Source organism: Moschus berezovskii, chromosome 2 (assembly GCF_049115385.1).
Source record: "Moschus berezovskii isolate FMDL1 chromosome 2, NW_MosBer_1.0, whole genome shotgun sequence".
NCBI lineage: Eukaryota > Metazoa > Chordata > Mammalia > Artiodactyla > Moschidae > Moschus > Moschus berezovskii.
The window spans coordinates 51,862,885-51,887,094 of record NC_142461.1 but is presented as its reverse complement, the minus strand read 5'-3'; the positions used below and the strand labels follow the sequence as shown (position 1 = coordinate 51,887,094).

Genomic DNA, 24,210 nt, shown 5'->3' with positions numbered 1-24,210 from the left:
GGGAATATTAACACTACAGAAATCAGCAAGTGCAAATCAAGTCTTAATACTGTTTTATGGGCTGTCTAGACTAGAAATAAATAAACTAGAGACTTATGGACTGGCTGGCTGTGTTTGCAAAGTTTTATTGGAATATAATCGCATCCATTCATTTACATGCTGTCCTTGGCCCAAAAGCTGAAGATATTTATGCTCTGGCCCTTTCCAGAAAAAGTTTGCTTGCTGCCAGTTTCTAAACATAAGTTCTAGATTTAAGAAATTGGTGAATAAAATAAAATGCTAATAATATAAAGTTCAAATTATGCTATTACCTGCAAATAGCACATATACACACAAACAAAATTAAAAAAAATAAGTCCAATATTCAAAAACGATTATCTGGCTCAACAAAGAAGGTGCTGACCTCATTGACTATGTGAAAAGTATCAGCTCTTTCTCCAAGATACATTCTCACCATCTCTACTGCACTAGTCCAAGTCCTTTCCATGTCTCACCATAGGGCCTTTTCACTTATTCCCAGATAACAAGTTTGCCTTTTAAAACCTATTCTCAACATAGCAGGTAGAAGAAACTTTAAAAAAAAAAAATCAAAACTACATCCCCATATGAACTCCTTTAGGAATAAAACCCACTTAGAATGAAGCCCAAATTCCTTGCCAGATTACACAAACCCTACATTTTGAAGCCCTGCTCACCCCTATGAACATACCATATACTACATCAAACTCATTCCTGTCAAGCCTTTGCTCTTTCTTGGCAAGGAAAGTTCTTCTCTAAGACCTTTACCTTCCTAGCTTCTTGAAATTTTATAACATCTAGGAGAAGTCTTTCCATCCACCTGATCTAAACCAGCATCTCCAATAGCTTGGCCCCCTACTCACCCCTACTCACCCTAGCCCAGCTGTTTCAGCTGCCTCATGACTCATTTCACTGCCTGAATTATCTTTTTTTGTTCACTAGTTCATCTTTATTCTACTCTTGTCTTGTTTAACCACTCTATCCTGAGAGTCTGGAATGTACTAGGCAAATTATGGGCATTTAATAAATATTGGTTGAATGAAGGCATAAACAAATGAACAAGCAAAGGAAAACTTGTGTTACCTGATTCCAAGTTCAAAGCTCTTGCCACCACAGCATGACTATTGTTTTACAGTGACAACTCTAAATGTTATTCATTCTTCCTTATATGAAAGCCTTCAATCTCCTAGAACTGTTTCGTACATGAGTTTAGATTCCTGTAACCTGGCTTCTGAAAAGAAGATATATCATCCTGCTGGCAAAGGTCCATGTAGTCAAGGCTATGGTCTTCCCAGTAGTCAGTTGTTTAAGAGCTGGACCATAAAGAAGGCAGAGTGCCAAAGAATTGATGCCTTTGAACTCTGGTGCTGGAGAAGACTCCTGAAATTCCCTTGGACAACGAGGCGATCAAACCAGACAATTTTAAAGGAAATCAACCCTAAATACTCATTGGAAGGACTGATGCTAAAGATGAAGCTCCGGTATTTTGGTCACCTGATGCAAACAACTGACTCATTGGAAAAGTCCCTAATGCTGAGAAAGACTGAGGGCTGAAGGAGAAGAGGGTGTCAGAGGATGAGATGGCTAGATGGCATCACCAACGCAATGGACATGAACTTGGGCAAACTCCAGGAGATGGTTAGGAACAAGGAAGCCTCGCATGCTGCAGTCCATGGGGTTGCAAAAAGTCAGACAAGACTGGGGGACCTAACAACAACAACCTGGCTTCTTCCTACCTTTCAAATCTGACTTTTGCTAGTGTCCTATGCTCTCCACATACCAGCAATACCAAATTGCTACACTAATAATTCAGTTTCGGTAGTTCTACAAATTCAAATTACTAAGACAGCCCTGCAACTTTATGAATCTCTTATTTTGTAAATGATGCTCCTTCTACCTAGAGAGCTCTGGCCTATCTTATTTCTAGGGTAAACTCCTACTCAATCTTTAAAACTATCAGTCTTTAAAACCTTCCACTATTGCCTTTCTACAGCCTCCAAATCCAAGAATGTCACTCTGATCTCAGAATAGAATCTAAATCCCCTGCCATGCCCCACAGGCAGATCTATGATCCGGATCTTGCTGACTTTCCAATGTCCAGTGTAATACCACACCACTCATTCTTTCTATCACCACACAGCAGCCTCTCTGCCCTCTTCTGAGCCCTAGGGTCTGTGCTTGTGCTATTTCAATTGCTCCAAACACCACTACTCTCCTCCCGCAAAAAAAAAAAGAAAAAAAAGAACTACCATGACCTCCCACACACATTTTATATATTTTAAAATATTCCTCTATTTATTGATTTATTTTTTCAGATTACAGCAATGCAATATTTTATATTCCTTTGTTCTTTTGGAGAGCCCATAATCATGATCTCAAAGCCCAATCTAACCAATGCTTGTTGTCAGCGCTCAGATATCTGGTTATATTTGTGCAGGAAAAATAAAGTGGTCATTAAGAGTACAGAGTCAGCATCTCTGGGATTTTAACCCTAACAATCCCTTGAGCAAGTTATTCCACCCCTCTGTGCCTCGGTTTTCTTCATCAGGAAAAGACAGAAGTTTTATCGAACTCATAGGTTTCTATGTTTGGGCTAAATGGTTTAAGACATGGGTAGTACTTAATGCTGAGCTGGAACACATGGCACTTGGTAAGCTATCAGCTATTTCCATGCTTACTGTCAATACACAAATGAGGATAATCTCCTTTGGCCTATTGCTTTTTTGCTCACATCCTCTCAGACTGGCTACTCACAGGGTTAGAATGCAGCACGGTGAAGAACTCTGGGCTGATGAGAAACTTCACGGGGGGAGACTGTAACAGCAACGTGAGCCTGGATCTGGAGGTAGAGTGGGGCAGGACGTTCTCCCGTCGGAAATCTAGATGGGGCAGACCACAAAGGCTTTCAGGGAAACCTTTGGACGTGGTGGAAACATACTTATTCACTTGCATTTATATTTTAAAAGAACACCTATATCATTTACTATTATTTTAATCCTCAAGATATTTTTTTTGTTATCTTTAAATTCATGTGTAAAACCCAACTGCTCTTCATCACACTAAAACGTAACTCAGTAATGTTCATAGTCATTATTAACATTTTAACACATCCTGAGATGTTTCAGGTGATCAGATTCTTTCTTTATTCACTACCGCACAGATCCAGAAATTTAAAGTAATTTATATTCTATTTGGTTTTGTGATTCTTAGTACTAAATAAAAAGTCAAAAATTAGAAGAGGGGTCTGGTGAATTTGACTTTTTGAGTTGGATTACCAGATCTTAATGAAGACCAGAAATCCTTTTAAAGAAACTCTCATTTCTTGGAAACCCTTACTTATTTGTTTTCTACTTTTGTGAGATTACAAAACAAACCAACCCTCAGGCTCTTACCTGCACTGGCTTGGTGAAAGTCGGCTTCCTCCCCGGCCCCATCAATAGCATTGCTATTTTCCTCAGGCCTCTCATTGGTCATGGTTCTGCGGATACTCTGGTATCTAAAATCAGGAGCCTAGAATTAGATCACAGCAGCCTCGAAAACATGGGGCTCACCACTGCCCCAGAACTTAGACATTTTCACCATCTTCCCAGCCTGGGCCATTTCCTCCCCCAAACTCACTCCTCTACCTTCGGGGCCATCTGTTAAGTAAGTAAATCATTGAATTTAATGTCTTCTGTTCAAAGTTTGTGGAACATTTTCCTAACAAATTAATAAAACATTTTTTTAAATTGTTGCCTCTAATCAAAGAAAACTAAATTCCCATATTGTTAAGAATAACTTTTGTTCCATAGCAATTCATTTTTGAAAAAGAAGGACAGATTTTAAAAGTTTAGGCAAATAATAAAGATGCATCACAAATGAAGATTCTAGATATTTCAAAAGCTATTTGGCTTCAAATGACAAATATATATGCTCCGTTGTACTAAAAATCAATGCCTTGGGTTGATTATTACTTATTTCCTCTCTATAGTTTCCAAGCAAGCTGTGGATGTGAGCTTAATACTTTTCAACCAAGAGACAGACAGTCAATGAAGTCTATGAATAAAGAGAGGCCACAGCTCCGCCTTAATGATAGGACACCCAAAGATGAAAGGGGCAACCGCATTTTCCATTTCGCACATGTAAAAATTAGCCCAACCACAAAACTGCCCATCCTCACCGCCGGTTCAGCTGCTCCATCTGCTGTATGGAGTTGGACCTCTGCAGCACCTGCGGGGCAGGGGGAGCTGTGGGCCGCTGCCACGTCGTGGTTCTGTTTACGTGATCCACGTAGAAAATCCTGCCGTGGCTGTCAATGCGCGCCTCCCAGTCTAAACAGCAGTAATGCATGGAGAGGGATTAGGAGGAGCAACTGAAGCCATTGATGTGGCTCATTAAGCAGCACATGTTTATCTCTCTGACATGCTATAATTTGGGGCTAATAACATATACCTGGCTGCATAATCCAGCAACCCCCCCCACCCCTAGTCCACACCAGAATGTGTTTCACCAGTCAGTAAACAGCCCCTGAGTGCATAACCAACCCCTTAAAAAATTCCTGATCATGGGGGATCCCCCTCGATCTGCCTCCAATACTCATCCTTTACATATAAGTACCAGCATTTAAAAAATACTGGTTGGTATCATAATATTTTAGATATTCACATCAAAATTGGTATTGATGTTTATTTTCACCAAAAAAAAAAGATTTTTCTGTTTTTTCCCCAATTTGGAAGAAAGATTCACAGCTGGAAATTTCCACATGCACATTTATACACAATTTTAGTAGATGTAGTCTTCAGAAGAAATTGCTATCCTAGTCATCAAACAGTATCATGAATTTCCATTTGCACTTTCCCAAAGAGGAATACATTTCCAGAGCAAGGTTAATGACTTGTTTCCAACCTCAAATAAATACCATGTTTTAAAAGATTATTTAATTTTCTGTTTAAGGAATCTTATTAAATGTATTAGTCTTTGTTAATAAACATATATGAGCACATTCAATAAACACAGCAACCAGACTGGTCTTCAGGGCCAGATATCCCACCTCTATGAATTCTCTAAGAGGCCATTTCCCTATTAAAATAAGCAGATCATGAGTTGATCTTTACAAAAGGCAACAATTTTAACTTGACTGCAGTTGGGAAGGCTAATTCATATATGAAAACAGCAGAGATCTATTCTTTAACCAGGAAAGTTCTTTATATAATGCTATTTCTATGGCAAATATGTTTTGAAATTAATAAGCACCTTTCTCTTGAACAGCTCTGTTAATATCAAAACTCTCCATGTGATCACACAGTCTATCAACAGAAAACATGGATCTAAAACTAGAGACCGAGAGGAAAGTATGCCTGCTCCTGACCAGCTATGGCATTTACTCTGTAGGTGAGCGGAACACGTATTCCAACAAAGTCTTTAGGATTGCAAAGACTGGCATGGTGGACCAGCCAGCACCAGAAGACCACTGAGGGCTGCCTCTGCTGGAATTGGAAAGATTTCCTTCTGTTGCTCTCAGCCTGTCATAACTTACGACATATGGCAAGGGAAAGAAAACTTGGGCTGAGGAAAAGCAGAACAGAAGACAACAAACAACTCCATGTCGCTCATGCTCCAAGGTGATATGGACTCATGACGAAGCAGGCTGCCAAACCTGAATTATTTGAGGGCAGTTACAATCTCATCAGTAGGACAGTTGCAAAAGACCATGTGCTCAGCCTGCCATATGCGGTCAAACGGTAAGGACATAAAAGCACGTTCAGGAACCATTTTTCAAACCCTTTGATCCATTCCATTGTTTTGCTCTGCTCTTCACATAGTTTCCCATCTCCAAGATTCTGAGAACAAGTATTCCCACTGCATTCCTCTCTCATCAGAGCCAGGATGATTCAAGCACATGCTGTACGTCAAATCAAACGCACATGGAAACAAATGGCCATTCCTTCCCACCAAGAATGTTTACAGTAGCTTCCAATTTTTAAAAAATGTAGAATAGGTCAATTAGGAATAAAAACAGAATAGAAACCAACTAAAGGAAGCAGAGAGAGAGAGAAAGATGCTGCCAAGCTCCCAAGATAAGGTTGTAACTAAAATTTGGCTCCAAGTTTTCTGGCATTTGAGTCAGAAAAGAAAACACACTGTTGCATACTTTCCATTTTCTGACAAAAGAAAATAAAAAATTAACTTCAGGAATAAGGTGAAACTTTTCCCTTGAATAAACTATAAAAGAATTTACGCCATGAAACATGACCTGTATGAGGCCCATATGGGTAGCAAAATGGAGGGGAAAGGCTTTGAGGGAAAGGGGTAATCTCCAAATATATTCACCACTGTACCTTGCACATAGCATGTAATAAATGAGCAAATAATTTAAATAAAGTATAGCTATAAAAAAGAATGAATCTTGTATTCACTTTCCACAAAGGCCAGGAATAACTTTAATTTGTATTTCAGTAAAGATGTCGGGAAGATCCCCTGGAGAAGGAAATGGTAACCCACTCCAGTATTCTTGCCTGAACAATCCCATGGACGGAGAAGCCTGGTAGGCTATAGTCCACGGGGTCGCAAAGAGTCGGACACGACTGAGCGACTGAACGGAACAGAACGGAAAGATATTTCTATACAAAGGGAAGAAGGACTCTGTGGGAGAGGGCAAGAGTGGGATGATTTGGGAGAATGGCACTGAAACATGTATATTATCATATGTGAAACAAATCGCCAGTCCAGGTTTGATGCATGAGACAGGGTGCTCGGGGCTGGCACACTGGGACGAACCAGAGGGATAGGATGGGGAGGGAGGTGGGAGGGGGGGTTCAGGATGGGGAACACATGTACAACTGTGGCGGATTCATGTCAATGTATGGCAAAACCAATACAATATTGTAATGTAATTAGCCTCCAATTAAATAAATTTATATTAAAAAAAGAAAACAATTTCCAAAAATTTGTTTTCTCAGAATATGGGATGCTGGATGCACATTATGACTCTCCCTATCAAATATCGAATCTTTACACTGAAGTTTTTACCTAAATCCCCATAAAGAGAAATGCTATTTTACTGGTCTTAAGTGGACTCTTGACATTCAATTGGGAAAGACTGCTATGCTATTGGCATATTCGTGAACTACACATCCATGCTTACCCAAGTAGTTGATACCCTTCCATCCAGGCAAAGACAGCAGAGGTGCCTATAGGAAGGTCAGTCCTCTATCATTATATATCAAAATTACTTTTCAGGAGGCAGGGGTATGGTTGCTTTAATATAAGTTTTCATATGAGGCCTGGTTTATTCTTGGTTAAGGAAGCAAATCAGAACACGTTGTCCGACACAAGTTTCATTCACAGCTAATACTAAAATCAGACAGGCAGGGTTAGAAGACTGGGATCTTAGCATTTACTTCCTTGTCTTGCCACGCTGTAAACTGGGGGTATATAAACAGTATGCTGTGTGTGTTTGTGTGTGCACACGCATGCATTGAACTAGATTAGTAAATAGAAAGCCTGTATCTAGCCATGGCTTTGTCACACTTTTGCTGTATGACATTCAACAAATTATGACACCTCTATGGACTACAGTTTCTTTACCTGAAAAATTAGAGGACAGAAGCAACCATTGCTAAGGTCCCTTTCATATCTAAAATAACGTGAGTCGGCAAATGACATGCATTTTACTACATTAGGTTCAGTAAGGACCTAGCACCATCTTATGTCTGGGCCAGAATTTCCAATATAGACTCTAAATCCATTCATACTTTTTGTCCAGAGGCTCTGGGGTCCTGAAAACCACCCACTAACTGCACTTCAGTCACTGCAGCTCCAATATTATCTTTTGTGCATTTTGGTCTTCCACATAAGACTTCATTTCCATTAAGAGTTTCATGGCAATAAAAAGGTTTGAAAACCATCATGTAGAGAAATGTATCTCAAGGTATGAGGCTCTGAAACTATGTGTGAGAATCACTGTGAGGATCAGTGTAAATGTAGATTCCCAGGAGATATCCCAGCTCTTCAGAATCAGACCATCTGAAGCCAGCATTCAGTTATCTACATTTTTAATAACCTTCCCAGGTGGTTCCTAAGCACACTAAAATTTAAGGAACACCCACACAAATTAATAAGAACTTTAAAACGTAGCTAATTCAGTGTACAAACCCATGGAGCTAATGCTGGACTTCTCAGAGGTCATGAAGTACAGGCTCACAAGAAATGAAATTTCAGTCTAAATACTCCAAACTGAAATCCAGGAGCAATGGGACACTTAGATACCCTGAGATTCAAATATATTAATAATATCCCCCTTTAAATAGCTGGACAATAAGGGGAAGTTGCAGAATTAGAAAGCGTCAAAATCTGCACCAAGCCACTGTCACAGTGCCTATCCCAGAGGCAGGAAGGTAGAGCAGGTGAGGTCTTAGTTTCAACTTTTGGAATCAGCCCACATGGGCATGGAGCCGGGGTCAACCACAAGGCCCCTCTTCATCTCGTCATTCTTCTTTCTCACTCCTTTCACACTAGACCTTGGTCTCCGCTGGACCACCCAGGTGATCAGACGAAGACGTGAACGCATCTCAGTGAATGCTGAGGCTGGGAAGAATCAATGTCTAGACAGGATGAGTCACATCTCAGGGAAGCCAGTGCCGAACTGTCTACATGAATCAAAGTGGTGAGAGGACTGTGAGTGGGGCCTGACTTCATGATAACTGGATTTAGAAAAGTGAAACACCTGAGTACTGTGAAGTAAACTTATACGCTCACTATAAAAATGATAATAATCATGGTGTCCTCACCAAAATGGTGAGATGACGAAGTTATAATGAACTAAAGGTACTTTTAAGGAAATAATTAAGCTTTGTAATAGATGCTACAAATTTTTCCTCATTGAAACAATCAAGGAATTATAATACCATTTGTATAAAGTACAAAAGTAACTTAAATTTGTCTATGCTTTTGGGATTTAAGACAGTAGGTGCCCCTGCCCTTTGGCAGTGAGACTGTGAGGGGGCACAAGAAACAAGTGATGTGATGCTGGTTGCCCAAGTGGGCTCAGTTTGTGAGAATTTAGCAGGCAGAATGGGCTCTTTTCTGTATGCATGTTATGTTCGAATAAAAAGTTAAAAAACATAAAAAAATCTAAAACCTCTTAATATTCAGTTTTTAAGAAAGAAGCTTTTTAGATTAAAAGCATGAATTTTTTTTCTCAGAAATAACTTTGAGTTCCTAGAGACTAAGAGCCCCTAGCTTTAAACAGAGTAGAAATTCTATAAGATTAATTGTACTTTTAAGATTCACTGCCTTCTTTTAAACCTTTATTTCAAAGGATGTTCTAATAACAAAAGTGCACAACCACACAAAAAAATGGTAACCATTCCCCTGTGTCTTTCCAGGGCTACCCATTTAAACCCACCATATAAGTAATACACTAGTCTAGATTCTATAAGAGTCCACTGTTCATCAGTGAATTATTCATCCTGAATCTATTCCTATTCCTACCCTTTTGGGGGAAAAATAGTTTTCAACAGCTTCCTATTGTCTCCAGTGCAGACATGGGTTAAGTCACAATTATACTGGAGGCAGTAAGAGAAAAATAAAATAGCTTTTCAGAAGGGGCTGAGCTGACCATTCTTTTTTTCTCACTCATCTTAACGTTAAAAAGACCAAAATTCGTCATGCTGATAACATCTGAGTGGGCTTCAGCCCTGAATGGCCTCCAGCTACCAGCCTATCAATCATCTCAGAATAAGATACAGCAGATTCTTAAGGCACTCAGTACATATTCAACTCAACCAGCTTCCCTGCAAGGGTCTCAAGAGTGCCATGCCGCTTTTAAGAACCAGAGCTTTCTTATTTTGTATGGCTCATTGGAATGTCTCTCAACCAGTAGTTGGGGTTATATAGTCTGCAAGGTCACAGTACAGGGTCCATGGCCTAAAGCAAAAATAAGAGTTTGAGAACCAATCGGTAGATCATCATTACAGCCGAGGCAGTCTTTGTACTAAGTCCAAGATCTGTTTCTTGATCCTGAGATAGGAGGAATAAGGCTGGAAGAAGCAAACAAAGCAGGAAACCTGCTTTACATAAAATGAGATCAAACAGATGTTCAGAGACTAAGTTATAACCCTGACATATAGATGACCACACAGTCAGCTATAAGAGTGAAGAAGCATAGCAAGGACATCTCTGTATCCCCTTAATTGAGTTTGCAGATCTTCAGAGAGAAACAAGCTTTATTGGATGGTTTCCTCACTGTATGTTGCTGCTGCTGCTGCTAAGTCACTTCAGTCGTGTCTGACTCTGTGTGACACCATAGACGGAAGCCCACCAGGCTCCCCCATCCCTGGGATTCTCCAGGCAAGAACACTGGAGTGGGTTGCATTTCCTTCTCCAATGTGTGAAAGTGAAAAGTGAAAGTGAAGTCGCTAGTCGTGTCCGACCCTTAGTGACCCCACGGACTGCAGCCTACCAGGCTCCTCCATCCATGGGATTTTCTAGGCAAGAGTACTGGAGTGGCTTGCCATTGCCTTCTCCGAATCTTAAATCATAGAGGAGGAAAAAATGTTTGAGATTCTGTCTCAACTTTTGTGTGTGTTAGTTGCTCAGTCGTGTCTGACTCTTTGCAACCCATGGACAGGGGCTCGCCAGGCTCCTCTGTCCATAGAATTCTCCAGGCAAGAATATTGGAATGGGTTGCTATTCCCTCCTCCAGGGGATCTTCCCAACCCAAGGACTGAACCCCAGTCTCCTGCATTGCAGGTAGATTTTTTACACTCTGAGCCACCAGGGAAGCCCATCTCAACTTTTATTAGTAAGAAATCTTAAGTTACTTATCTGGGCTTTGCTTTCTCCATCTATAAAGAATCAGGTCAGTTGATTTCTACCCATTGATCTATAAGTTACAAATAAGACTTTCTTGACCTACTTCACAAAATTGTTACAAAGAATTTTTTTTAAAACATTTAAGATGCATTATAAACTGTAAAGCACTACATAAGTTTTAGGTATTACAATGCATGCACACACTCTAAGTCACTTCAGTCATGACCAACTCTCTGTGACCCTGTGGACTGTAGCCCACCAGGCTCCTCTGTCTGTGGGGATTCTCCAGGCAAGAATATTGGAGTGGGTTGACATGCCCTCCTCTGGGATCTTCCCAACCCAGAGATCGAACCCATGTGTCTCTTACATCTCCTACATTAGCAGGCAAGTTCTTTACCACTAGTGCTACCTGGGAAACCCCCAGGTACTATAACAAGTAATGTTAAAAGTATAACCCTAACCCTTGGACTGCAAGGAGATTCAACTAGTTCATTCTAAAGGAGATCAATCCTGGGTGTTCATTGGAGGGACTGATGCTAAAGCTGAAACTCCAATACTTTGGCCACCTCATGCGAAGAGTTGACTCACTGGAAAAGACTCTGGTGCTGGGAAAGATTGGGGGCGGGAGGAGAAGGGGACGACAGAGAGTGAGATGGCTGGATGGCATCACTAACTCGATGGACATGAGTTTGAGTGAACTCCGGGAGTTGGTGATGGACAGGGAGGCCTGGCGTGCTGTGATTCATGGGGTCACAAAGAGTCGGACACAACTGAGTGACTGAACTGAACTGAACTGAACCTTAAAATAATTTAGCCAGGTCATTTAAGAGACCGACCAATCTGCACACTCAAAGTGGATCCCCTTAGCTGAGGGTCCCATGAGACAATATGTGAATGCAGAATGCCATAGCTCTAAGTTAGAAGGATGGCCAGAGACTGCTAGCAGCAGAGCTGCCCAGTGAGGAAAGGAAGGCAGAGAACTGGCCAGACAGGACAGACAAACAACACAGGCAACCAAGTGATTAAATAAACTGTCAATAGATGAGACAGACTGGGAATAGGAGAGAATAAAGCAGTGTGGGGACAGAGTTTCAACAGTAATCAGGTATGCTCAGACATAATCTGTAACTGATTAATGATAATGTAAAACCCCAAATTTGCAAGTTAATAATACATAAGAAGGAACAACTCAAGAATTTTCCTCCTGTTCATCAGTTACTCATTAAATTGGATATACTACTAAGGTGTTTTTCTCATTTTGGATATATTAAGTTATTAAAATGAACAACCAATTGTTAATTTCTTTAAATCCTAAAATTTTAGTATTACATCTGTGTAATGCAAATACCAGTGTTGAAACAAATGCATGGAAACAGCACAAAGAGTGGACATAATTTCAACAGGAAAGTACCTGTCTTTCTTAAATACAATCTAGAGACCAAATTATGAGTCCAACAGAATTCAGATGTAGCCAGGAGTCTACAGCCATATCACCCCAAATGCACCCGATCTCATCAGAGGTGGCCAGGAGGATGCCATTTATCCAAACACTGACACAACGCCATGCCTCACGTCCAGGTGCCTGAAACTCCAATTACTTATTATTAATCCACATACGCACGTAAACAAGCTCTCCCACAATTCTCTCCTGATGTTTCCAATTCAATTTTCTCCAATTATATCTATATATCACCCAGGAATATTTTTCTTTTCTGCCCCTAATGTTTTCTGCAAGGGTAAGTAATAAGGAAGTCTCCCTCCCCAACCTGCAACCTTCTTAACATGACACAATGGTTAATCTCTTGGCTTATTTTTTAAAACTGCTTAAAATATATGTTTCCTATGAATAATCACCCTCATTTATCCAAATATATTAGCAAGGGGAGGATTTGTGCACAACAATATTTCCAAATGATTAATTCAGTATTTCTACAAATTGCACATAGCATCCTTCAGCTCTTTTGTCAGAATTCACCCAAACTAACCACTCAGCATTTTAGCCTTTTAAATGCATACTATCTCTCCTCTCTTATATCCCACCATTTTTAAAACACAGAGGGACAAAAGGATCAGCTTCTTGCCATGATCACATATAAGAGAGTGAACAGAGAGATGAATCAGAATGAAAAGCAATAAGGCAGAAAGATGTATTTTCCAGTAAGTTCTTAAATGCAGTATTTCCTGTTATTAATATCACTGTTTACCAAAATGCTTTGCTCTCACCGAGTAATATTGCTTTAAAGGATTCTAGAAACTTAAATAGAGTTTAAATTACATCCAGCCTATGATTGGCCATGGGCATCACTCAGCTCTCTGAATTTAGGTTGCATAACTTTCCTAGCATCCCTAGTCCTCACCCATGTTTCCTTTAAATGCTATGTGTTTCTTGAAAGTGAAGGAAATGAAATACCTTTCAAATCCCCAGATAATCATCATACTCCAAAAAACATAATAACTTCTGAAATTAATAACATTTCTCTGGATATCCCTAAGAGAAAAACCAGGACCCTGTATTTAATGACTTAAAGTGTTACAAATAAATAAAAAACAGTATAATACATGGAGCTAAAGCTTTTCTAAGAGATTCTACCTATTTGTTACAATCTCTATATGTGTAATAATTGAAATATTTGTGTAATAATTAATTATACAATAATTGAGTATTTGTGTAATAATTGAAAATTCATGCTGTCATTAGGCAAATTTAAAGTTTTTCGTCCATAACATCTGGATTTCTTTCCCTTTATTTACTTTCCCCAGCTGCCCTTTCATCGGATGGAACAGTGCCAGCCGGGAGTCGACAGCTAAGCACTTTCCAGACTGTATCTGCTCAGTCGAGTGACAGCTGCCAGCTCCCTTCTGGGGTCCTGGGCATCCATCCTTTAAGTCCCATGGGTCCTGTCACCCTTACACCCTCTGGTCAAGGTGAGCCCTTTAGTTAGCAGTTCCTCACTTGGTGGGAGAGCCTCGTCCACCCTCTGGTACCGGCTAACATCCTGGCGAACTGAAGGCAGCGATCGCAGTGGCTGGTGGCCGTTGGATTGACAACCTAGGATTAAAGGTAAACAGTTACCTGGGTATTGTTTTCCCCTTCAGTGTCAAAACAGCCCTTGTTAAAAAAAAAAAAAAGAGCTTTACATAAATCCTGGGGGCAGTCACATTTCCCATCCCTCCCTTCCTCTGCCTGTTCCCACACTGGCCTCGGCCCTAGTCATGCACCAATCCTTTAGGGTCACACAGTGACCTCAAGATAATGAATGGAGAAAAAAATATGGAGGAAGAAAAAAGGAGATACTTTAGGTAGCAAATAAATTACAGAATAAGAAAATCATTTCTATTTCTGAGTCTATGCTATTTAGGCATATGAGATTATCCTCGGACTTTTTGATGCATCTATAATAGAACAGTTTGAAGGAATCATTCTACCAATGCACATTCACTGAGACAGAAAGCAAATTTTACATGTAAATTTGCATCCTCAGACACTCAAACAGCATATTTCCAAGTGTCAGAACACATCACCTAACTTAGTAGACATTTCTTATACTGGAGAAGGCAAAAAATGACTTCTGACGCAAAGCACACATGAACCTTCTGTTTTGAAGCTTCATGCAATAAGGAGCGACTTAAGATATTCCAGAAAACCTCACAGATAATACTGGTAGATGCTGCCAGCCTGTCTGGTTTTGTATCTACACACCTAGAAATTCCTTATTAAACGCTTCTTCACACTGCCCAGATGAGAGAACCGAGCCCTGGGCACATGAATGCAATGGTGCACGGCATGCACATGCGCAGTTTGCTCCTGTACATCTGCCCTTAGGCACTCCCGGCCTCCAGGGGTGTATGGACCACAGGCTCTTCCCCCCAACAGGCCAGTTTCCTAGGGAAAGCAGGTGCCCACAGTGATACAGAGCCTTGAAGTTCAGTTTTTGACAGCCCTCTTATTTCAGCAATAGAAGATCCATTTAAAAAAAAAAAAAAAGCTGTTGAGCCCAAAGGTGAGGAATTCAGCTAATGCTTGACCTGCAGCATAATTCACAGTGAGGGACAACCCTCTGAGCAGGTGCGCCTGAGACACGGGCCATATTGTCTTTTACATCCTACCTCCAATCGCGCCCTCCTCCTGGGCAGTGGCCCCTTCACAAGCCCCTGGGGTATCCCGAGCAGCACCCTCTTCTTGGGGCTGGCTCTCAGCAGCAGCAGCAGCTCCCTCCAGGCTGCCCCTCCGCTGCCAGACCTCCCCCACCTCCTCCTGGTCAGGTACAGGGGCCGAGTCTGACCCTGGCCCTTCCTCCTCTCCACTGGGCACCTGCACCACAGGTAAGGAACCAGGAGTGCGTATGGGATCCTGGGACCCTTCAGCAGGGCCACTGCTGGTGGGCTCTGCTGCACAGGCTCCATCTTCCTCCTCCTGAGAAGAAAAGGCTGGAGTTTCAGGAAACCGTGCGCTCTCAAGGGATGAGCACCGTGTCTCCACCGAGGAGAGCTGCGTGGTAACGCTCTCATTGCAGGAGCTGTCGGCCCCTTCCAGGTCACTCTCTCCCTCGGGCCTGGTGCTGGCCTCGCTCACGCTCTCTGTCCTGGCAGGGTCACTGGGTTCTGTTTCTGAGGACACCTGGGAAGGCTCAGACCCCTGATCGAGGGACTCTGTCTCACTGACAGCTCTTCGGCTCCCCCCGGACGTGTCAGAAGTGCCCGTGTCGGCCCCACTTGTGGGCTGATCCACTTCCTGAGAGCCACACAATTCAGTGCTGCCCTGGTCCACACTCGGTTGAGACTCTGGGCCATTCTCGCTTTCATCTGGGACCGGGCCTGAGGGTAAAGAGGTCTCCGCAAGCTCTGGAAGATTTCCCAGCTTATCCTCAAAGGAAGCAGCTTCATTAGTGGAGGCTTCCTCGGTCTCCACTGGGTGGTCTTCTGGCTTTGTCTGAGATGTCAGGCTCCCATCATCAGTTCTTGATGCCCTGCTAAACATGATCAACCCTCCTTCCTCCTCCAAGGAGGATGGATAGCCCAGGTCTTGCTGGAACTCGTGGTCTTCTTCATCTGAGTCGATATGAAGCATTGCATTGAGTCTTGTGTCAGTGGGAAAACTACTCCTTAGCTTTGGAGAGGCTCCCACAGACCTCTCCGAGCAAGTAGCTGCACCTGACCTAGAATGGCCGTTGTGTTCAATAGCATCTAAATAATCATTGAGTGAATCCTGACGTCCTCTTGGAGGTGAGGTCCTTGAAGAAGTAGAAATTAATTCTTCTGTGTCTATTTCCAGAGTAGAACTAGTCCTGAGAGAATGCTTGGGGGTCCCATCAGCACTTTCCTCAGAAACTGGTCCATTGGAACAAACTGGGCTGTCATGATGGCCCCCTGGCATGTCCTCCTCATCAGAAGGACTTCCTAGGTCTCCGTTCACAGAACTGACTCCGAGTATTGTGCCAACAGCTTCTGGAGAGGCATCTGAAGGAGAAAACAGCATTTATAAAAACAAAGGCATTATTATGAATTAACTTTTAATATCCTAATCCTTTTGCCACCAATCAGTTCAAAGAATTCAGTCATCCCATTGAGGGCTCTTCACAGCAAGGGTTCCCAACCCCAGAGGCACACACTGGAAAAGTCCACACAGCAGAAGGTGAGTGGCAGGCAAGTGAGTGAAGCCTCATCTGCATTTACAGCCTCTCCACATCACTCACGTTATGCCTAGCTCCTCTTCCTGTCAGTTGCAGCATAATAAATGGAATGCACTTGAATTATCACAAAGCCATCCCCCATATCCCTGGTCTGTGGAAAAACTGTCGTCCATGAGACCAGTCCCTGGTGCCAAAAAGGCTGGGGACTGTTTTACAGTTATCACCAACTTGCTAAGATTCACTACTCACTACTAAACAGGTATATCTATTGCTGGTCAGCTTGACACATGAGGTTCTACATGTTCACCACTGCTGAAAATCCCACATCCCAGTTTCCAAACACAGATAAAAACCTAAGTGAGTTTTTTTTTATATATATAAACAGGCTTTTATATCTGCTTGGAAAACTTCAGCAGCTATTTTATGTTCAGAACAGGACACAAACAATTCCGTTCAAATGTAAACTGACAACAGAGTAAGATTCAAATGTAAACTAACAACAGAGTAAGATGTAACAAGTTCTACTACAGTGATGTATTTACACAGATATCTCACCTTCATGCACAGAAGATGTGACCTCCACTCTGAACTGGAGGTACCCACTCACATGGTCAGCTGGGAGCCTTCTGCCAAGGTTGTAGCTGAGCATCTGATCACTGCAAGAATAGAAATGGTTCTTTCATCCTGCTACTCTGCTGTCAGGCTTCATCTTCTTCCTACAGGTCACCCCCTAAACCCCACATATTTCTCTTAAAACTTTCAGACTCATGAGAAAATGAAAAGGCATGTTAGAGTCAATGTAATATTATTCATTTGTACAAATGAATGCTTATAAACCCAGGAATAAAAGGGAATCTTATCACAAGAAAAATTATTAGTAAATGCAATACAATATTGTTATGATTTTTTAAAGGGCACTGCTGTTCTCTCACTGCTAAGAGTGATCAGGAAAAGGACATTTAAAAAGCCATCAAGGAGCTGGAAAAGGCCTAAAATTTTGAGTGTTTCCTTACTCAAGTGTAAATGAATAGAGCATTCCTTAGCATTTAGCATGAGGCAAGAATAATGGAGTGGGTAGCCATTCCCTTCTCCAGGGGGTCCTCCAGACCCAGGGATTAAACCGGGTCTCCCACACTGCAGGCAGATTCTTTACCAGGGAAGCCCCTCTAAAAAGACAGACACATGGAATTCCCTGGTAGTCCAGTGGTTACAACTCCGTGCTTCCACTGTAAGGGGCAGGGGTTTGACCCCTGGTCGGGGAACTAAGATATGCCATGTGGTGTGGGCAAAAGAAAAGACAGATGAGGTAAGGGTCATCACATGGAGGGTACAGAGCTGCTATATTCTGAAGAAGAGGAGTGGGGAGTCAGGAAAGAGCCGTGTGAGAACAGGCCAGGCTCTGATAGCTGCTCCAGCTGTGTGAGGGGCAGGGGGCTGCAGTACCTCCCCTTTCTCATTTGTAGAATAAGGGGCTCGCTCTTGGTCCTCACTTGGTGGGGGTGACTATCACTGATTCTCTGGGCAACTTGTGAGAGATACTGATGGGATGGCTGGAGAAGCTGGCTGCACCACCTGGAGGGGTCTTGTTGCCATACTGGCAGGTGGAGTGGAGGGGCCCACACAACTGGACCTGCCTAGCTTCTGCTCCATCTTAGCTCCAGACTCAGGCTATCGGCTTCCTTGAGGATGAAATAGTTGATATTTTTCAACTCTGTGTTTATTTATCAAATTCAAATACAATTACATTATTACCTTGTATGCAGCAACTTTCATTCTGAATCTGATGCATTCTTAATTAAGGAAAATAATCAAAGGGATAGAACCAAATCACACCATCTCTGCTCTCACACTGCCCTCTAATGGCAACTTAGGAGGAAAACACAAGGCCTCCACCTAATACTTGAACCACTGTAGAGTTCAGAGCCTCTAGTCCCTATTGATTACTAATCGACACGACTATTTCCCTTGTTCTCTACCTCCTGGGCATAATTTTAAATAGATGTTACCTGTTTAAAAGAACACATGCTAACGTAAAATCCAAGTTCAGCTCTGATGAATTTCTTTGGCTTCATACAAAGAACTTCTTAAAACAATAAGATTGTTTCTTTTACTTTTTCTTTTTATCCCTATAAATTTTGTAATAAATATTTGATTGATGCTCTTAAAATGCTTTGTTTCCCCCATCTGAGTGCTAACACCTTAATAAGGGCTATGCATGCGTCATATCCTTCGATCCTCCGTGTCAGCCATGTGCTGACCCCGTTTTCTAGAAGAGGAAGCTAAGGCACAGGGATAGGTAACTTGCCCAAGGCCAAACAACAATTAAGTGACAGAACCAGGATTGGAACACAGATATTTATGACATAGAAGCCCCTGCTCTGTAGGCCCCAGATCATATCTCATTTTATGAGCACTTTCCGTAATCCTTGGCTGCTTTAAGTAGCACGGATTTTAACGATATTTACTCATGGTTCATCCCAATGCAATTGATATCACAATGTTTTGTGTACTTAAGCTGGTATTTTAAGAAATTTTTTTTCTGTAAAGGGATGTTTTGGCATTAACTATTAGATGATACAAGTATGTTAAATGCTATTACATTAGAGTGTTCTAATAATTCTACAATGACTAACCTGCATAACAGAAGTGATGTCTTTTTCCTTGACTGCTGTCTTCCAGCCTTTAGACAGTGCCTGACATGCAGAGACGCTCCACCTTTGTCCACTAATCCATGAACCCAGCAGCAAACTACCTGAACCTGCTCTCAGCAGTGTGGTCCTCACCCATCTCTTTGGACATTCAGTCTTGGAATAATAAAATTTTCCCTTCTTTGATAAAATCAAATTGACTTTCCTCTCCTCCTCTTTGGGCAACAAAAGTGTTGGTGTTGATGATGAAGACTTAAAAAAGTGATGGATTAATTTAGAGAAGAGCTAACATCTATTCTACTCAAACTCTTCCAGAAAATTGCTGAGGAAGGGAAACTTCCAAACTCATTCTATGAGGCCACCATCACCCTAATCCCAAAACCTGGTAAAGATCCCACAAAAAAAGAAAACTGCAGGCTAATATCCACTGAACATAGATGCAAAAATCCTTAACAAAATTCTAGCAGAATGCAACAACACATTAAGAAGATCATACATCATGACCAAGTGGGCTTTATCCCAGGAATGCAAGGATTCTTCAATATCCACAAATCAATCAACGTAATACACCACATTAACAAACTGAAAAATAAAAATCATATGATTATCTCAATAGATGCAGAGAAAACTTTCGACAAAATTCAACATCCATTTATGATAAAAACCCTCCAGAGTGGGAATAGAAGGGATATATCTCAACATAATAAAAGCTATATATGACAAACCCACAGCAAACATTATCCTAGATGGTGAAAAACTGAAAGCATTTCCCCGAGAGTCAGGAACAAGACAAGGGTGCCCACTCTCACCACTACTATTCAACATAATTCTGGAAATTTTGGCTACAGCAATCAGAGCAGAAAAAGACATAAAAGGAATACAAATTGGAAAAGAAGAAGTAAAACTTTCACTGTTCGCTGATGACATGATCCTCTACACAGAAAACCCTAAAGACTCTACCAGAAAAATACTAGAGCTAATCAATGAATACAGTAAAGTTGCAGGATATTAAATCAACACACAGAAATCCCTTGCATTCCTATACACTAATAATGAGAAAATAGAAAGAGAAATTATGGAAACTATTCCATTCACTGTTGCAACGAAAAGAATTAAATACTTAGGAATATATCTACCTAAGGAAACAAAAGACTTGTACATAGAATACTACAAAACACTAGTGAAAGTAATCAAAGAGGACACTAATAGATGGAGAAATGTACCGTGTTTGTGGATTGGAAGAATAAATATTGTAAAAATGAGTATACTACCCAATCAATGCAATCCCTATCAAGCTACCAACGATATTTTTCACAGAACTAGAACAAATAATCTCACAATTTGTATGGAAATACAAAACACCTCGAATAGCCAAAGCAATCTTGAGGAAGAAAAATGGAACTGGGGGAATCAACCTGCCGGACTTCAGGCTCTACTACAAAGCCACAGTCATCAAGACAGTATGGTACTGGCATAAAGACAGAAATATAGATCAATGGAACAAAACAGAAAGCCCAGAGATAAATCCACGCACCTATGGACACCTTATCTTTGACAAAGGAGACAAGAATATAAAATGGAGAAAAGACAGTCTCTTTAACAAGTGGTGCTGGGAAAACTGGTCAGCCACTTGTAAAAGAATGAAACTAGAACACTTCCTAACACCATACACCAAAATAAACTCAAAATGGATTAGAGAGCTAAATGTAAGACCAGAAACTAGAAAACTCCTAGAGGAGAACATAGGCAAAACACTCTCTGACATAATTCACAGCAGGATCCTCCAAGATCCACCTCCCAGAATATTGGAAATAAGGCAAAAATAAACAAATGGGACCTAATTAAAATCAAAAGCTTCTGCACAGTAAAGGAAACTATAAGCAAGGTGAAAAGACAGCCTTCAGAATGGGAGAGAATAATAGTAAATGAAGCAACTGATAAAGAATTAATCTCCAAAATATACAAGCAGCTCCTGCAGCTCAATTCCAGAAAAATAAGTGACCCAATCAAAAAATGGGCCAAAGAACTAAACAGACATTTCTCCAAAGAAGACATACAGATGGCTAACAAACAAATGAAGAAATGCTCAACATCCCTCATAATCAGAGAGATGCAAATCAAAACCACAATGAGATACCATTTCACACCAGTCAGAATGGCTGCTATCCAAAAGTCTACATGCAATAAATGCTGGAGAGGGTGTGGAGAGAAAGAAACCCTCTTACACTGTTGGTGGGAATGCAAACTAGTACAGCCACTATGGAGAACAGTGTGGAGATTCCTCAAAAAACTGGAAATAGAACTGCCATATGATCTAGCAATCGCACTCCTGGGCATACACACCGAGGAAACCAGAATTGAAAGAGACACATGTACTCCAATGTTCATCGCAGCACTGTTTATAATAGCCAGGACATGGAAGCAACCTAGATGTCCATCTGCAGACGAATGGATAAGAAAGCTTTGGTACATATACACAATGGAGTATTACTCAGCCATTAAAAAGAATGCATTTGAACCAGTTCTAATGAGGTGGATAAAACTAGAGCCTATTATACAGAGTGAAGTAAGCCAGAAAGAAAAACACCAATACAATATACTAATGCATATATATGGAATTTAGAAAGATGAAAATGATAACCCTGTATACTTGACAGCAAAAGAGACACAGATGTTTAGAACAGTCTTTGGGACTCTGTGGGAGAGGGTGAGGGTGGGATGGTTTGGGAGAATGGCATTGAAACATGTATATTATCATATGTGAAACGAATCGCCAGTTCAGGGTTGATGCATGTTACAGGATGCTCGGGGCTGGTATGCGGGGATGACCCAGAGGGAGGATAAGGGGAGGAGGGAGGTGGGAGGGGGTTCGGGATGGGGAACTCATGTACACCCGAGGCGGATTCATGTCAATGTATGGCAAAACCAACCAATATAATATTGTAAAATAATTAGCCTCCAATAAAAATAAAAATTTTTTTTAAAGTGATGGATTTTAGCTAGGAAGTAAATGTTTAGTACGGATTCTAAGAATGGGATCCATTCTTTTGCTCATTATCATATTCCGAATACCCCAAACAGTGCTTAACATTTAGTAGATACTATACGTATACACATCCACATATTTGTTGAATAAATATAACAAATGAGACTCTTAACTTTGAAAAAAGATTTTTAATAGACGTTAGTGCTGTTTTTCACCCAAACTGACAAGATACTCCTCAACTCTACCGTCTGTAAGTACAGGAAAGACTCCCTATTCAGAAATTCCAAGTCAGGAGGGTTTCATCCTTGCTGAGTGACTACCAGGGGATTCACCTGGTTCTTACTCAGTTTCATCTGACTCATCCTGCCTCTTTCTTGTGATAGATAATTGTGTACCCTATATTATATATTATTATGGTATATAATTACAAAGAATAAGTGCCAAAGAACTCCCACTGCCTGATTGAGACATTTTCTCACTAGTGTAATCAGAGCAAATGACAAAGCATGGGAAAGTGACGTGCTTTTTGGACAGAATGCAAGTCACTCTCTGAAAAAATGTCACATTCAAACCAATACTCTTGAAATAGGTAATCAGTAAGGAGTTTCAGCTCCTCCTATAAAATTTTACCATATGAAACTCCAATTACTTCAGAGAGTTGCAGTCTTCAAAACACATAAGTAAAGAAAACTCATTATTTTTCAAGATGTATCAATTACTTGATAGAAAGTAATGATCAGATTAAAAATATATTTAGATGATAAGAGTAGATACACTAATATGTAGTATCATATTTATTTAATAAAGCAAATCCCTAAGTATCAGGCAATGCTTTTAATATACTTGTGTGGAAATAGTTCATAATTCTGGCATATCACAAATTCATGCTAGACTTCCTTCTAGTACACACAGAATCTATGCCAGGCAGCATTATGTGTCCATTCTTTAAAAGACTGAATGAAAGTCAGCAAGTTAACAGGAGATTCAAGCACTAATAAGGCTTTATTTTTCCTTGATCATTCTTACAGGTATACATAAATGGACACTTCTGTCAAAAGTCACAGATATTATATAAATTATATGATTATACTCATGTAAATTAAATTATAAACATATTATATTTCCAATAGCTAATTCTCACCATTTATAATTTTTCATTTTCTATCAATCCTAAAAATAATTTTTAAAAACTTCCCAAAGCTGAAGGTCCAATCCTTTGGCCACCTGATGCTAAGAGCCAACTCATTGGAAAAGACCCTGATGCTGGGAAAGACTGAAGGCAAAGGTAGAAGGGGCAACAGAGGATGAGATGGTTAGACAGTATCACTGACTCAACGGACATGAATTTGAGTAAACTCCAGAAGATAGTGGAGGACAGAGGAGCCTGGCGTGCTGCAGTCCATGGGGTAGCAAAGAGCTGGACATGACTTAACAACTGAACAACAACAAAAGAGTATTATCTCCACTAGAAGCAATAATTGCTATTTTTAAAAAATAATTGCAATTTCCCTGTTTTATGAAATTCTAGAGTGAACTCCGGGAGTTGGTGATGGACAGGGAGGCCTGGCGTGCTGTGTGTGATTCATGGGGTCGCAAAGAGTCGGACACGACTGAGCGACTGAACTGAACTGAACTGAACTGAACTGATGCTAGAATTTCAGCATAATATTCCTACTTTATGTGGTCTGGCTCAACCATTGCCTCTAATGGACAGAGAATTAGATTCCATTCAGTTCAGTTCAGTCTCTCAGTCGTGTCCGACTCTTTGCGACCCCATGAATCACAGCACACCAGGCCTCCCTGTCCATCACCAACCCCCGGAGTTCACTCAAACTCAAGTCCATCGAGTCGGTGATGCCATCCAGCCATCTCAATCTCTGTTGTCCCCGTCTCCTCCCACCCCCAATCCCTCCTAGCATCAGACTCTTTTCCAGTGAGTCAACTCGTCGCATGAGGTGGCCAAAGTATTGGAGTTTCAGCATTAGAATCTTTTAATTTCAGATTTCAAAGGGGTTTTTGAGATCATCTGCTCTAAAGACTTTATTTTTCAAACGAGGAAACTAATGTCCAAAAAAATCGTGACTTCTCAAAATACTAAGAGGACAGTTAATTAGCTGCAAAGTGCCTATGAATG

The 24,210-nt window shown here is 40.9% G+C and overlaps 1 protein-coding gene across 3 annotated transcripts in view; it reads right to left on the bottom strand.

Moving 5' to 3' along the window:
• HECW2 (HECT, C2 and WW domain containing E3 ubiquitin protein ligase 2) overlaps positions 1 to 24,210 on the bottom strand; it is a 446,193-nt gene that overhangs the window by 108,860 nt on the left and 313,123 nt on the right. For all 3 annotated transcript variants that reach the window (XM_055397171.2, XM_088828674.1, XM_055397174.2), the window contains 6 exons: positions 16,998 to 17,098; positions 14,920 to 16,269; positions 13,766 to 13,861; positions 4,178 to 4,328; positions 3,411 to 3,514; positions 2,773 to 2,897 (listed from right to left, as the gene is read on the bottom strand). In XM_055397171.2, the coding sequence (XP_055253146.2) occupies positions 2,773 to 2,897; positions 3,411 to 3,514; positions 4,178 to 4,328; positions 13,766 to 13,861; positions 14,920 to 16,269; positions 16,998 to 17,098 (1,927 nt within the window). The remainder of the gene's footprint in view (positions 1 to 2,772; positions 2,898 to 3,410; positions 3,515 to 4,177; positions 4,329 to 13,765; positions 13,862 to 14,919; positions 16,270 to 16,997; positions 17,099 to 24,210) is intronic.